This window comes from Lissotriton helveticus, chromosome 4_1, assembly GCF_964261635.1.
Source record: "Lissotriton helveticus chromosome 4_1, aLisHel1.1, whole genome shotgun sequence".
NCBI classification, from domain to species: Eukaryota; Metazoa; Chordata; class Amphibia; order Caudata; family Salamandridae; genus Lissotriton; species Lissotriton helveticus.
Window position 1 is genome coordinate 349,622,029 of NC_136063.1, and position 17,526 is coordinate 349,639,554.

Genomic DNA, 17,526 nt, shown 5'->3' on the forward strand with positions numbered 1-17,526 from the left:
AGAGGAGTCCACCCACGGATATTAGTTATCCAGCTGTGTCTGCACAGGAGGCGTAACTGACAGGCTGAGAGCCTATGATTTCTGCAGGTTGATGCTGAAGCTCATGGCCTCTCCAAACCTCCCGAGTTTCTCTAGTAAGCCCAGCAGGGCCCTCAGCGGGTTCTCGAGCAATATTAATACATCATTGACATAGAAGCTAATAGTATGCTCTTCTCCCCCAAATCGCGCACCAGTAATACACAGATCATTTCGTACCCACTGTGTCATTGGCTCCATATACAAAGGAAATAGATAGGGAAACAGCAGGAACCCCTGCCTTGTTTCCCTACCAATGGGAAAGGGGGCATCTGGGTGGGAATGGGCGAATATAAGGATGTGGAGGCTGTGTAGGTTTCTGGATTTTGAGTTTTTATTGGTTGCACAAATGAAAAATAGGTTTTTATGGGCCCTAGAAGGGAGTTTGATTCTGTCATCCTTCAGTGGGGTATGACTGATGTCGAGTTTTTGTCCTTCTCATTAGGTGTTCTACATCAGGATGGGGCCACCAGGAGTCTAGGGAAAGAAACAGCGCTAAGTATAAGGTTGGATTTATGGTGTTTCTTTATTCTTAAGACATCACCATGCGCATAATAGTGACTAAGGGCGAGGAATCCTGTTTGGCAGAGCCTTGATCAAGGCAAGAACAGCACCTGTTCTTAATTACTTAAGGTGTTCATCAAGTGTTGGGAAAAATATTGCTATTCCTCCAGGCACCCCGGGAGACCTTTTCCACACTACCCAGCAATGAAGCACTTCTTTGGATTTTCTAGTGCTCATGTGATTTTGGTTGGTTTTATCATGCCACCTGTCTTCCGGGGCTCTGTGTGCACCTCCAGTGAACCAATTTGATCCAATCGGTTACCGTCGCGAGACAGGCAAGAGGTCCTTTTTAATTGGACCGTTCACACAGTACCCAGTAGTTTTGTGTCATGCAGTGGATATCTTTGAAGGTTCCCTTTCTTAATTAAGGCAAAGGTTTTACCTAGTATAACTCAAACATGAAAATAATGTGCAGTGCTTTTAACCAGGGGCGGAAAACAGCCACCATAGCCCAACCATCTCACACCTTCCCCCGCAACACTCACCCGCTAGGCTACAACTCCCCTGAGTTGCAGTGGGCTCATCATCATCCTCTAGCACCATCCATCATTCCTCAATCTATTTCTCCTAGGTCTCCTCGAGGCCGGTTGGCTTGTCATCTTCTGGTCCCACTGCATCTGGCGGCTCTCCTTCTAGTCGACTGATCGTTCCTTCCTCCTCAAACCTCATTGCTTCCCTCGCAGCTCTCCCTTTGTGTTCTTCTGCATTATTTCCCCTCCTTCCTGGTCAACAGATTGGTTCCTGCTAGTTGGGGCCCGCTCACCTGTCCAAAGACATACCAGTCCATTGTTAGTTTTGATGTTTGCTTGTTTCCACCCACAGGTGTTCCCGTATCAACAGCAGCCACCAGCGTGGACCAGGGGTTTCTTCCCATAAGTATGGGGGCTCCAGGGACTCATCCTCACAGGGCGGAAGGCATTCCATTGATGCACACCGTTGCCCCATAATTGTTAAGGATCCAGGCACGAAACCTGTCCCTGATATCAAAATGAATCACTGTTACTTCCAAGTAGGGCCAATGCAGCCAGTCAAATGCCTTTTTAGCATCAATGGCGAAGAGCATTTTTTCCATCTGCTAGTGCTTAGCCTTGTCAACCAAGTGTTATCTCTCCACTGTTGATAGGGAACAAATCCTTTTTTTTTTTTGTTTAAAAGATTTTTATTGGAGTTTTGCGAGTAAAGAAAAAAAACCAATAAAATACAAATGCAGAATGTATGCGTAAAATATAAAAATATACAGAGAATAATATATGAAATACAATATAACTAAATAAATAGCAAAGATATGTATCAAAAAAGAGAAGAAAGAGATAAAGAGAAAAAGAGACAGACAAGAGGGGAAAGAAGAAAACAGAGGAAAAAGGAGAAGAGGGGGAAGGAAAGGGAAACTATAAAGCAGGAGGAGAAGTAGAAAGATACGTCGTAAAAGGCAACCATAGGAGGACAGACTTAATTTTTTGAGAGAGGGAGATAGAAGAAACAGTAGTAATCCTATGTTCATCGCAAACAAAATTCCACCAGGTTACTAAAGATATGTTAGAATTATCTTTCCAGGAAGATAAGATAACGTTAAAAGCAAGTGCAATTAAAAGATCAAATACAGGGAAATAGGGGATGTGACAACAATATCAGGAGATAGAGAACCTAAAAAAACATTTTGTAAAGATAATGGAAGAGCACATTGAAAAACTTTCATACAAATATTCCAAACCGATTTCCAAAACGAGTGAACCGTAGAACATTCATATAGTTGATGAATTAGTGTACCCATAGCAGTAGAACAGGACCAACACATTGGAAATGCGGATGAGGAAAATCTAGAAATACAAACAAGAGTAATAACGGCTCTGTTATAAATAAAATACAAGGATTGTGTAATACGCGCAGCAGCAGAGACCTTGAATAGTTTAGACCAAAAATTATCCCAAGTCGTAATAGGGAGAGAAACAGATAAATCAGATTCCCAGGCAGTTTCAATGTGGGGTTTGGGTCTTCCATCAATATAAGACATCAGTAACTTATATACAAGGGCAGCTTTAAGTTTGTGAGAAGGGAACAACAAAAAAAGAGGAGAGGAAGGGGTAAGAGAGGGTGTAACATCAGGTAAAACAAGAGTGGATAAGTGAGGATGCAGAGCAGTGGAAATAATAGTATACTGAGCGCGGCTGGAGTCTGGTAATTGGTATTGTACTTGCATGGCGAGAAAAGGGCGAACAGAACCATGATGTACCAGCTGATGTACATAGAGGATACCCTTTTCTTTCCAGTATTTGAAATAAAAAGATTTACCCTTATACTTGAGAAATGTATTAAACCAAAGGGAGGAATATAGGAAAAATCCTTAAGGAGGGAGCGTTCAAAAATAATCCAAGTGGGAGGAGGAGTAATACCAAAATCATAGGCTAAGCAAAGGAGTGTTTGAGTAAGAAAGCAGAGTGATACACTTTGAAGTTAGGAAAGCGAACCCCGCCTTCTCCCTTAGGGCGTATGAGCTTGGAAAGGGCAATACGAGGATGTTTGTTACTACACAAGAATTTTGCACATATTGAATTGATTTGGGAAAAATAGGAAAGGGGAATTTTAACAGGAAGCATAGAAAGAGTGTAGAGAACATGTGGAGCTATCATCATTTTTATGGTGTCTAATCTACCCCACCATAATAGAAATAAGGGTGACCAACCAAGTACTGGAGCTTGGAAATTAAAGTGTTAATTGTGAGCTTAATTGTGGTATGTAAGGAAGAGGAAAACCAGATTCCCAAATATTTAATTTTAAAAGGACACCAAGCAAATTCAGTATTGTCAAACATGAACTGGTAACATATGGAATTTAGTGGCAGGACTTCCGTTTTTGAAAGATTCAACTTATAACCAGAAATGCTGGAATATAATCGAACTTCATTCAAAAAAGGAAGAAGGAAATCAGTGGGGTTGGACATAGAAATTAAGATATCATCAGCATATGCTGAGATTTTTGTTTCAATAGAGTTATCCAGAAAACCCTTAATTTGTGAGCTAACCCGGAAAAGGTTCAAGGCAGAGGATAAAAAGTAAGGGGGAGAGAGGGCATCCCTGACGAGTGCCTCTAGACAAAGGAAAATATTTGGAAAAGTGATTGTTAACAAAAATACTAGCTCTGGGGCATGAGTATAATAATTTAACAAAATAAATAAAAGAGGGCCCAAAATCAAACCATTGGAGAGTTGCAAACATAAATTGCCAATTGATACAGTCAAAGGCCTTTTCTGCATCTAAAGAAAGGGCGGCGAGGGGATATTTACATTTTTTGGCATAAGCAAACATTCTAGCATTATCCGATGCCAATCTGCCTTTGACAAATCCTACTTGGTTGGTTTTAATTAATAGGGGAATAATATTTTCAAGACGGGTGGCAAGGATTTTTGCGAAAATTTTACAGTCATAATTAATTAAAGAAATTGGACGATAGTTTTACAATAGGAGTGATCTTTATCAGGTTTAGGAATTATAATAATCAATGCATCCATAAAGGATCCGGAGGCCTTTGCATCTGAAAAGAATTAAAGAGCGCCAAGAGCTTAGGGACAAGAATAGAATTGAAAGTGGTATAAAACTCAGCGGTAAGGCCATCAGGTACTGGAGCTTTGGACTTTTTTAGTGATTTTATAGCATTAATTACCTCTTGAGAAGAGATATCTTCTTCTAATGCAGCAAATTCGTCTGATAGGAAAGGCGGCGGCGGGAGACCAGAAAAAAAGGTATCTAAGTTTGGAGTGGAAGGGAAGGTGTCATCAGTATAAAGAGATTGGTAATAATTATGAAAAACATCAGCAATATCTTCATCTGATGAAACCAGTTTATTAGAAGATTCATCCAAGATAGGACCAATTGTTTTACGTTCTGATTTGATCTTTAGATAATTAGCTAACATTCGACCAGCTTTGTTTTGACCGCCATGGTATTTAGATTTAATTTTAAGTAGAATATTACAGGCCTCAGTTGTGGCCAATTGATTGAGTTCTGACTTAGCTTTAATCAACTGGTGAAGGGCAGAGGGCATTTTGGAGGTGAAATAAATATGTTCTAAATCCTTTAGGTGACGTAGCTTATCCTCATATTTTTTCCTTGTCTCTTTCTTTTTGCTAGAAACATAGGAAATGGTAAATGCACGAAAAGAGACCTTGAAGGCATCCCAATTATTAGGAATAGAAGTAGCTATAGGATTGCTAATAGTAAAACATTCATTAATATAAATAGTAGCTTTTTTAACAAAAACAGGGTCAGATAATAGAAAATTGTTCAATTATCATCGACTGAATTGAGAGGATGTAAGGGTAAAATCTAAGGTAGCATGTACAGGAGCATGGTCAGAAAGAAAAATGGAACCAATAGCAGAAGCTTGGATAGACGGTAACAATGATTTACTAACCAGAATATAATCAATTCTAGACCTTGTGTGATGCACATTGGAGTAAAAGGTGTATTCAAGCAAGTCCAGGATTACATGAAGTCCACCACAAATCTCCAAACATCATACATAGGACGAGAGGTGATGGCAGATTGAAAGGCTTTGTGCGTTTTGTCAGGGTTAAATTTACATTTCGATAATCTGTCAGAGAAGGAGTCTAACCATTGATTAAAATCACCAGCAACAATAACATTGGGACAATCAAATGAGGAACGTAAAAGTTTAATTTTATTCCAGAATTGAGGGTCAGGTTTACCCAGGCATAAATATTCAATAAGGTTAAAGTTGTATTGTGTACCACAATCTTTGCCATCACCCAACGATCGTCTGTATCCTTTTGAGTAGATAAAATTTGTACAGATAATGATTTATGAAACAATATGGCAACACCACCTTTTTTGTTGGACGTAGAAGAGTGAATAACCTGACCAACCCATTGTTTTTTTTAACTTAAGAGATTCAACTTCAGTACAATGCTTTTCTTGAAGAAAAACAATATGAGATTGAAGTTTAGAGAGATGAGACAATACCTTTTGACGTTTAATCGGGTTCCCGATACCTCGGACATTCCACGTAACAAATTTACACATAATGGAGGGTGAGGAAAGTAATACACCAGGGAATAAGAAACACTTCAGGAGAACTTCTGAAAAAGAAAGCAAAACATGTAAAGAGAAAATATACAAAAAGTGATACAAAGAATATCAAAACATCCAAAAAATCCAGGCAACAGCCAAACGTCATTACTAAACAAGATACAATACATTTGGGAAAAGACCAACTAATAAAAATACACGCCATTTCAGGTGAGGAACTAAGAATGAAAAGAGGGAGAGCAGGAAATGAAGAGAAGAAAGGAAGGAGGAAAAGAAGACAGGAGAAAGAAAAGAAGGAAAGGAAGAAAAAGTAAGAGTACAGAGCAAGGCCAAATAGCCAGGTCTGTAAGGAAAAGGGACAACTGAGCAATGGGAGCATGGAGACGCCACAGGGACACGGACCTCAGCAATTAATAGAAAGGAAGAGATACAAAAAAAGAGACCCTCATAATGTGGAAAGGAGATAACATAGAGAAAAGGTCGTGGGACAAAGGGACATTGATGAGAGTAAAAATGAGCCAAGAGAAATAAGAAGAATACAAAGAGGAAAGAAAATGATTAATTATTAGTGTCCATTCCAGAAGGTGAAATTGTGTTGAGATATGAACCAAGCTTCTTCGGGTCATCAAAGGAACGGGTACGGCCATTGTGGGTAATCTTTCAATGACAGGGATGGAGGATTCCATATTGGATTTGCAGCTGTCTCGTTTGAGAACGAAGAGCTAGAAATTCCTTACGCCGAGCATTAGTGGCATTAGAGACATCTTGGGAGATGTAGAGATTATGTCCAGACCATATAAGACGTCGTTTAAGTTTGGCGGCCTTGAGTACATGCATCAACTCTGTAAATTCAAGAAACAGCATAATAATGCTACGAGGCTTAGTAGCATTAGAGTTGAGTCGACCAAGGCGGTGAGCTCTCTGTATGTTAAGAGGGCCAGTTGTGGATTGAAGGTCTAAGAGGTCAGGCAGGAATTTCTGTAAGAAAGAGACCATATCAGACCCCTCAATATTTTCTGGAAGACCGTAAAGGCGTAGGTTATTTCTACGATTTCGATTTTCAAGGTCCTCAGTGTGCAGCTTCAGGGCATGAATTTCTTGTTCTAATAAAGGGATTTTTGACGAGATATCTTGTATGTCACTGACACGTTGTTCCAAGTCCAGAACTTTATTTTCCATAACTAGCCATCTTTCCTCAATTTGAGTTAGTTTTTCATTTGTTGCAGTCATGAAAGGCTGGAAGCCACGGACCTCATCCAGAATAGAGTCCAGAACTGGATTTTGGGACGAGAGTATAGGAGACGGTGTATCGTTTTGGGTCTCTTCTGTTTCGCCCCCGTGACTGAAGCCTTCACATTATGAGAGTCATGCGCCATGGTGAAAAAATTTACAAAAAAGGATGCATTATAGTACGTAGGGGTGAAAAAATATAATGAAGTCCACCACAAATCTCTCGATGTAGGAAGCACACTTCAATGGTGAAAGAGACCCCACAAAAATTCGAAGAAGAGTGATGATCAGCAAAACTCAGGGAGCAACTGAATTAAATGAAGATTCTTTCACCAAATATAAGGCAGAACAGGTGTAGAACTAGACCTGGATAATATGAGCTCAACAGCAAAGTAAAAGCTCCGGTAAGATACCCAATATGGCGGAATGGCGCCTCAAAAGATCAGCACACAGCACAGTGGAGCATGAGTAATAAAGGGCAGAGTAAAAAAGAACTGCGACTTAAGCCAGGACATGCTGATAAAAAGAGACTGATGGGGCAGCGCAGTGCAAAAACGGCTCCAGTCAGGTGACCTAAAATGGCGGCCAATTCACCTCAGCAGGATAGGAAAACATAGAGGTACAATGGCAAAAATAGAGTAAAACTGCGGCTTAAACCATTACAAAGCAGAGGCAAGAGCAGTTGTAAGGCAGCGCAGAAAAAAAGGAAGCAAAGCGGACATACCGGTGGCTGGTGAGGAGACTGGAGAATTTGCGGGCTCAGCGGCACAAAATGGCGGCCGCCCGCGATCCGAGTGAGGCAGGAATCACCGGTACTTTAAAAGTGCAGAAAGATATGAAAAAACTGCACTCGCGGCATATCACAAGCCGCACCACATCTTCCGCCGCAGAATACGGCGAGTTGCGAGTCCTACAGCCGACATTTGAGGCTCGTTAAGGTGAGAGAAGCTCTGTGCCGGCTCGGAGCTCACGCTGGGTCCGCCATGTCCGTACGGCGCGTAAGCCACGCCCCCGATAGGGAACAAATCCTGACTGATCAGGATCCACCAGGACTGACACATAGGGTTCCAACCGTGTGGCCAAAATGCTTGTGAACAGCTTAGCATCCACATTTATAAGTGTGACGTACCGATATGACTCACACTTCTGTTTTTATTTCCTGGTTTGGGTATGACTGTGATAGGAGCCTTTAGCATGGAGTGTGGGAGACTGCCTGCGTCCGCTTGTGAGTTAAAGAGCCTTGTGAGGATAGGGGCGAGTGCCTGGCGGAACTATGTATAAAAGAGAGCAAGAAAGACATCATGGCCTGGGGATTTTAGATGTTTTTGGAATACATTGGCAACCACAACTTCATCAATGTAAATGGGCTGATCTATGGAGTCAGCTTCTTGAGGTGTCAGAGAAGATGTGTGCACGTCCTGAAGTTAATGCTGGGAGTCACATGGTTGCAAGTCCTGCGCCTTGTAAAGCAACATATATTAATCCTGAAAGGCAGCTGCCATAGGTGCATCTCCAGAAATGTCACTAACTTCGGTAGAAGCCTGCTGTTTAGCCATTAGCTTGTTGGCTAATAGCCTGCCACATTTATCACCCATACGTAGAAGGAGTGCTGTAGACAGAACATTGTATTTTCTGCCCTGTCCAAATCTAAACTTCAAGCTGCACCTGTTCAGTCTCCATTTACTGCCAGATCAGAGGGTTATTAAAATCTCCCCCAAGCAACACTGTCTGGTCTGGGGATGTTATCATCCTGGCTATAGCACTGTGATGCGGCCGTAGACAACGAAGACCCCTTGCAAGTAGGTCCCTATTTTTTTAAGAAAACAGGACTGTTATACAGAAAAGGTGGACCTCAGCAGCCTCCCCAATTACTGATCCCCGGTCCCTTCTGAGACAAGGTGTTATTTCTAGCCCACAGCCATCTCCTGGGGGGTCACTTTGGCGATGAAAAAACGAGCCAGTCCATTCTGGAGAAATTCTATTGGCCGGGCGTCCATCAACATGTTAGGACCTATTGCCGAGAATGCCCGGTTTTCCAGAAAAACAGCAGATACCGGCCACCTAAAGTGCCCTTACTCCCGCTCCCTCTCATTGATATACCGTTCAGTCGAGTCGGGATGGACATCATAGGCCCTCTCATTCCCTCCCGAAGCGGGTGTCGCTATGCCCTAGTCCTTGTGGATTACGCCACCCGCTTCCCTGAAGCTGTTCCCTTACGTCATCCCACTACTCAAAGCATAGCCAAAGCCCTCATTGCTATCTTTTCTAGGGTGGGGTTTCCCAGGGAGATCCTTACGGACCAAGGCACCCCTTTTGTTTCCAGCCTCATGCGACAGGTGTGTTCTCACCTTGGGATAAAGCAGATCAGAACCTCAGCATACCACCCGCAAACGGATGGGTTGGTCGAGCGTTACAACGCAACACTAAAACAAACCCTCAAAAAACTATAAGCCCTAGAAGCCAAAAGATGGGAAGAGATGCTGCCCTTGGCCCTGTTTGCCATCCGATGTAAACCCCAGAGTAGTACTGGGTATTCGCCTGTATGGTCGCCCTCCCTGTACCCTCTTGGATATGGCCCAAGAGGCTTGGGAAGCCGAACCGGACCAAACACGACCCCTCCCTGAGTATGTCGAAAATCTAAAAACCCACCTGTCAGTTGTCCGGGAAATAGTCCGTCAAAACATGGAAAACGCCCAGAACACCCAGAAAAGACAATACGACAGAGGCACCAAAAACCGTACCTTTTCTGTCGGAGACCTGGTCCTCTTGATGATGCCATCATCGGATCAAAAATTACTAGGCCAATGGCAAGGCCCCTATACAGTTCTACGACAAGTGACCCCTGTGACGTACGAGCTAGAGCTAGACCCCGCTCGGGGTATGACACAGATATACCATATAAACCTCCTTAAGAAATGGGAGGGTTCACGACCCGTCCTGACCCGTGATGTCCACCAAACAGCACTTCCCTTCGAACCATGTTTTGACCACGAGCTGACCGAGAGACAAAAACAGACCCTCCGGGAGGCACTCCTGCCCTCCCGCCAGGTGTTTTCTTCCACCCCAGGGCACACCACGCTTACGGAGCATGCCATTCACACAGACCCTGGGAAGGTAGTCCGGTTGAGACCCTACCGGGTCCCCGAGGCCCGTAGGAACATCATACAACAGGAAGTCGATCAAATGTTACGTATGGGGATCATTGAACCCTCCATAAGTGACTGGAGTTCCCCTATTGTCTTAGTACCCAAACCCAATGGGTCGATACGTTTTTGCATAGACTTCCGTGAGGTAAACAAGGTGTCCGCCTTTGACACGTATCCCTTACCTCGTGTTGACGAAATGGTCGAACGGATAGGGAAAGCGAAATATATCTCCACGCTCGACTTCTGCAAGGGGTATTGGCAGATCCCCCTAAGGGAACAGGATAAGAAAAAGACTGCCTTCTCTACCCCAGCAGGGTTATACCAGTTCACGGTTTTGCCTTTTGGCCTTCATGGCGCGCCTGCCACCTTCCAAAGAGCCATGAACCAAATCCTGAGACCCCATTCCCTATACGCAGGTGCGTATCTTGACGACATCGTCATCTTTAGCGATAGCTGGGAACAACATCTGGATCACCTGTGTCGTGTTGTCACTGCCCTGGGAGCCTGTGGGTTTACCATCAACCCCGCCAAAACTACCTTAGCCGCCACAACGGTCAAATACCTGGGGTTCCTGTTAGGAGAAGGAGTTATCAGGCCCCAACAGAACAAAGTAGAAGCCATCCAAGCCCTACCTTTCCCCAGGACACGAAAAGACCTCCGAGCATTCCTGGGCCTCCTGGGTTATTACCGGAGACTCGTTCCCAATTTCTCCCAAAGGGCAGCTCCCCTCACGGACCTGCTTAAGAAAACAGCCAAGACTGATGTCACCCTAAGAAACCCTACACCCATACTCCTGCATGCCTTTCATGAGCTGAAACTATCCTTGACCACTGAGCCTGTATTGGTCAGCCCGGACTACACCCGACCTTTCATGTTGCAGACCGACGCGTCAGACCAGGGTCTAGGAGCCGTCCTCTCCCAGACAGATGAGAAAGGGAATGAGAGACTGATCCTGTTTTTGAGCAGAAAACTGTTTCCCCGCGAAATGAACTACGCGGTCGTTGAAAAAGAGGCTCTCGCCATAAAATGGGCTGTCGAGAGTCTCCGATATTATCTGGAAGGCCGGGAGTTTCTCATATACACCGACCATGCCCCATTAGAATGGATGGCCCGGAACAAGGGACACAATGACCGAGTCCTCCGCTGGTTCCTGTCATTACAACCATACCGCTTCAAAACCATCCATTGTAAGGGTACAAAACAAGGGAATGCCGACTTCCTCTCCCGTTATCCCGTCTCCCCAACCCGTACAAGAAGGACAGCTAGGGGAAGGGGATGTGATGCGGCTCGGTCCCGGAACCCCCCCGGACCGCCTGTTATCGGACACTCACCCTTCTCGGCAAACGAGTATGAGGCGTCCGTGGACATAACCATGACAACCCGCCCCCTCCCCTCTCTGTCTTACAGGAACCAATCAGGAGCAGTCACGGACCGGAACCACACCCCCACGACCCCGGAAGTCCCTCCTCATCGCCAGAGCCGGAACACGGAAAAAGCGGAAGCTGGGACAGAAACGCCGTCGGAGCAGCGATCTCGTGGCAGGAGGCTCGGACCGGAGCAGACGCAGACCAGATGAAAGAAGAAGAGGAAGAGTGGAGCGAGGACTGGTGGAGTCCAGAGGAGGAGGCTGAAGAGCGGCCGCAACTCACCAGGGAGTTGCGGCGGAGCGTGTGAGTACCAACTATCCACCTCTGTAGCACACTAGGTGCATTGTAAATATCGGCCTCTCTTTAGTGTCACCTGGCCTGGCCATCACTGTAGAATACCTGTATAGCACGTCACCACTTGTAAAGCACGTAGTACATAGGACAACCCTCACGTCCCCTCACAGAACACTCTTTTCTCTCTCTCTTTCCTCCCAAGTCCATCCCTCCTCCCCTCCCTCACCGTCGCTTCCGTCGAACCCCTTCACTATCCTCCCGGTGTTGGTTACGGGTCAAACCAAAGCAAGACCAGCTGGACTAACCGCTCCTTTACCTCCGAGGACCACCCCAGCACCCGACCTCTCCGAAGGACCATATGAAACCGAAGAATCCGAAGAAGATCGAGACGGCCTCTCCAGGAACTTCGCTTCGGTCCTGCGATTCTCCAGCGTTGTATTGACTCTGTCCTCTTGTGTAATAAAAGACACGTTATTGCTCACTACATACGACCTCCGTGCCTGATTTTCCGGTCCGCCATCGTCCCACGATCACAAGCCTGTCTTAGAAATTGCTTTTGGCTGTCCTTCTGAGCATATATGGAAGCCAGTGTGAGCATCAGATCTCCTATGTGTACAAGCAAGTTTGCGCCCCACTTAGAGAATAGTTTAAAATGCCAGGAAAACATATACTTCGGTTGCCTATGGCTCCTATCAGTGCTTCAATTGTATAGACCAATGACTATTTCCCTCTTCTGACCATCAAGAAGACACTGCACACTAATACAGGGTCTACCTTTCCCTGAGAAAGTACTTGCTTGTGCCTTTTTTCAGTGAGGTTGGGCCTAAGCCCTAGCCCCTAGAGCAACCTCGCTGCTGTGACATGCCAAAAGGTAGGAGGAATCTTAGCAACTCAGATAGATGTCCATTAATAAAAGAAAAAGTTTAATGTTAGTCCTCTTAGACTAGTTGACTGCTGTTAATACAATGGACCACAGCATCCTGTTTAAGACCCTGGAAGATGCGGACATCACAGGCACATAACTGAAATGGATGAACTCTTTGAGTGGTTACTCCTTCTTCGGACTCTTTGAAGCCATACAACATCAACTCATTTGGCCCACATGTGTCAGTCCTCTTACCCTTTCTGTTTAACACATACATGGGGCTCCTTCCCCGAGTTATTTGCCAAGCAGGAATATACGTTTATATGCATGCTAATGATAGTCAACTTAAAATAACCTAATTCATGTGTAGTAGTCTCCCATTCAAAAGAAAAGACCGTTAAGGAAGGCCATTGCCATTGTCAGAGGATGGATGGGTAACAACTTCCTCAAGATATACCCAATTGAAACTGGCATCTTATTTGACTCTTTGTGAGCCTTCATTGGTCAAAAAATGGGACATAAATGTAGGACGGGAGCATCTTTTGAGTGGTGTAACCACAGACTTTGGCCTTACTTGTATTTGATGGCTTCAGTACTCTGTTCATTTTATAACTGCTAAACTGTAGTAAAGTTCTCGTACTCACCCTTTTAACATGGTTGAATTGCTATACTTAAAAATGACATATTTACCTTACCTGTAAGCCCATAGTATATGGTCTCAGGTGTGTCCAGTCTCCAGAGCTTGTTTGCTAAATAATAAAAGTGGGCTGCAGCACCAGTTGTGCTATCCACTACAGTGTGAGTAGAAACATGGCTGCAGGTCTACCATTGCAGCCTGACAATAGCAGTTTAAAAACTGTAAATGGCCATGTTAAAATAAGCCATTTTGATCAGTCTAAACCTTCTCTTAAACATTAACGACTCACCCTTAAGTAAGCCTAATATGCACTGTGTGCATGGTATTTAAAAGTAATGCATGTAGAAAGTTAATGTTAAACATGTCCTTACAATGATTACCACTCAGAATGTATTTTTACAAGAAGGAAACACTGAGATATATTAATAAATTGAATAATGCTATCTGCGGCTTGAGAACGCCTACAAATTTAATTTATGAACTCTGTAATATATATTAAAAGGAGCAGATACTTTTTAGAAAGTTACCTTTTCCCTGCCTAAAGCCTCTGGAGGATAATTTGCATTAGACTCTGGCTGCAGCCCTCTTAGTGCTTATGTCAGAATGTGGTGTGGAAACTGCTCCTAGAGCAGGAAAAGACAACGGCTTGGGTGTGGGAAGGTGTTTCTGTTTCTCTGGCAGTATGGGCATTTGGAAAGTTCCCAGTGCTTAATTATCTTCAAAGTGGCCAATGTCACAAGCAGGTGTCAGATGACACCTGCATATGGCTTTTCTTTGCTTCCTTAATCAGAATCAGTCAGGCTCCAATGAAAGTGGGACTGGAGTTGCCCCCAGCAATTGTGTGAAGTGACAACAGAGGAGGAATTGCTCATTTGCGTGACCATACCTCTGGGGTGGACACAGAGGTTCTGCAGAAGGGCAGAAGGGTTTCAACATATTGGATTCAGGCAGAGACAGACACTGTGGGATTGTTTTTTGGTACTTAATTAACTTCGAATGAGCCTCTCCCATGACATACAGATGTCAGATATCACCTCGGCAGGTCTCTTTCTTTGTTCCACTGTCAGGCAGGCTCCAATCCCAGTTGATACAGAGCTGCCTCCAACCCTGACTTGAAGTGACCATAGATGAAGGTTTGCTCATTACCCTGCCCACACTGCTGGGCCCTCATGCACTGCACAAGGAGAGAATGTTTTCTCCCTAAAACATGGTAAATTTGTCTCACACCTGATTGCCATATTTAACTTCCTTATAAGTCCTTAGTAAGGTCCTGGTTGTGCCACCAACTTAAGTAGCCCCTAAACATGCCTCAGACCTCCCATTGCAGCCTATCTGAAGTATTAAACTGCCAATTCGACCAGGCAAACTGAACCCCTTGCCATGCCTGAAGCTTCCTTTTGAATGCATATTCGTCACTGCAAGGGTAGACTCTAAACAACCCACACGGCAGGGTATAGTGTATTCAAAACATGGCACATGTACCTTTAGGTTTTACATGTCTTGGTAGTGAAATACTCACAAATGTATTTTTCACTACTGTGAGGCCTATCCCTCCATTTTGTGCTTGCAACCTGTTTCCTGGGTCACCTGATTAGATGTAGTTGGGCGCTGGCATTTGTGGGTTTCTCACAGACAGCCACCCAATAGAGAAACTGGGGGTTGACAGGATTGGCCATTCAATCAGAATGGAGGGTCGGAGCAGTGCACAACCCAACTTGCACTCGAAAGGAGCTGCCTCAGCACTTACGAAAAGAAGTTCTCACTACTCTGTTGTGCCCCCAGACATGCTGGGACCATAGCAGTCAACGCTTTAGCGGCAGGTTCCTGCCGCTAAAGCGGCGATAATTTTATCGCCGTTCTTGATAATATGCCACTCAGTTCTTTCTAAATAATTGTCTAATTTTTTCTTTCTTTGAACAAGCGATAGAGGTAACCCAATATTTTTATCAACCGTACCGGGTGAGTAATTACTGCTCGACCATTTACCTAGTGCTAAGATGATATTGTAAACTAAAGTCGTTTTGTTCCGCAGAAATGTTGGTAGACACTGCTCTCTTTGTACACATCGCAATCCAACACACTGGGATCAGTCATGTGCAATGTTTACACAGCTGAAAAACAAAATTCTGCCAATGAATGCAAGATATTCTACGGCAGGACATCCAATATTTAACCTCACAATTAGTTCATTGGGTGCCATAGTGGTATTGAACATTTTCTGCAGTCAATACCAATCATTAGGTAAGTGGGTAGTTGCTAATTTTGTTTTCAATTGAAATATTGTCGTACAGTGAAATATACACAAACAGCAATGCCTCCATTTAAAAAATAATTTATAATCGCACAATTCTATGATGTTCAATCCTTACCCACCTGCCTGCCTAACATTTAATATCATGCATTTATAAAAAATCAAGGCCCTTTGTCTAAGCATACATATCTCAAAACTTGACCTACCAGTATTTGCCATTTAAATTAAAGATTACAAAATCCGCACAAAACACTTGCTAGGAAAAATACCTCAAGGGAAGTAGAGTCAAGTAACCGAAAACCTGGCAGTGAAATCAACAATCCAAAAGCTAAAATGTGTGCCAGTACCACATGCATATGCTAATTTAAAAAGTTCTCAAAAACTTTCATCTCTGAATTTTCCCTTTATTAGGCATATTTTTCCTTAATTCTCTGCTTGCTTAAATTCTGCAATCCAAGGCCCTGATAACGAAGACATCCTTTTAGATTTGGAAAGACTGAGTAGAGATCTAATAAATAAAAAATGCACAATTATATAGATTTTTGTAACTCCTTGTTCTTAATCGGTTCTCTTCTACAGAAAACGTGTGACCAGAAGACGCTGATTCAGAGACATTCATAAAATACTTTTACACAGCCTGCGTCGATGATGTTCTTGCAAGAACGAACATTAATTCCGTGCAGGAGTCAGCCAAAACATGTGCCGTAGAACAAGTACAACAACAAATCTGAAGGATTATTCACTATTCTTCTCCTATTGAAAATCTGTATCTAGATCTTCAATCCATTTTGCTTCTCGCAGGTATTTTATTTGAATAGTTTTATAAAGCTTGAACAAGACCCATACGGGTGGATGTATGTCATTACATCGCATAGTAATACCACGCATGCCATTACAACGCGGGGATTACTACGCGATGTCAATGACATTGCATGCCATTACATCGCATACTTTTACCACGAGGATGCCTTTACCACGCATGCCACTCCAACGCAAAAGGCGTGCGTGGTAAAGCTATACTCGTAGTAAAAGTTTGCAAGGTAAGTGACATCCCTACCCCTACACCTTCACAACACACTACTCCCACCCCTACACTACCCCTAACCCAAAATCACAACCGCACTACAACACTACCCACACTACTCCCACCCCTACACTACCCTAAACCCTAAAACACTACTACACTACTACCCACACTACTCCCACCCCTATACTACCCTAAACCCTAAAACACTACAACACTACAGTAAACACTAAAACACCACAGCTTACAAACACTACCATACTACACTAAAACCTAAAAAACTACACTACCCTAACCCCTAAAACACTACACTACACAAACACTACAACAGTACTCCAAACCCTAAAACACTACACTACACAAACACTATACCACTACCCTAAACCCTAAAACACTACACTACTCAAACACTACTACACTACCCTAAACCCTAAAACACTACACTACCCTAAACCCTAAAACACTACACTACACAAACACTACAACACTACTCTAAACCCTAAAACACTCCACTACACAAACACTGCTACACTACACTAAACCCTAAAACACTACACTACACAAACACTACTACACTACCCTAAAACCTAAATCACTACAGGAACACTACTACACTACCCTAAAACCTACATCACTACACTACATAAACACTACTACACTACCCTAAACCCTAAAACACTACAGTACCCTAAACCCTAAAACATTACACTACACAAATACTACTACACTACCCTAAACCCTAAAACACTACACTACCCTAAACCCTAAAACACTACATCACACAAATACAACTACACTACCCTAAATCCTAAATCACTACACTACATAAACACTATTACACTAGCCTAAACCTTAATACACTACACTAAACAAACACTACAACATTACACTACACTACACTACCAAAATACACTAAAACATTATTAACAAAACACACAACACAAACATTACAGCATTAATTTTACACTACCCTAAACCCTACAAAAGGAACCCCTACCCCTAGCTCAAACCCCCTTACCTCTCTCCTCTCC

The 17,526-nt window shown here is 43.4% G+C and overlaps 1 protein-coding gene across 6 annotated transcripts in view; it reads right to left on the reverse strand.

The window, feature by feature from the left end:
- Nucleotides 1-17,526, reverse strand: part of LOC144828576 (uncharacterized) — a 132,479-nt gene that overhangs the window by 41,377 nt on the left and 73,576 nt on the right. For 4 of the 6 annotated variants that reach the window (XR_013610489.1, XR_013610487.1, XR_013610486.1 and 1 more), the window contains exon 2: nucleotides 5,616-5,731. Coding sequence is in view for 1 of the 6 variants with exons in the window: in XM_078686869.1 (XP_078542995.1) it covers nucleotides 5,616-5,731 (116 nt within the window). In the remaining 5 variants the exon portion in view is untranslated. Of the gene's footprint in view, nucleotides 1-1,124; nucleotides 1,403-5,615; nucleotides 5,732-17,526 lie in introns of all 6 variants that reach the window. The other 2 variants (XR_013610491.1, XR_013610488.1) reach the window with 1 other exon arrangement.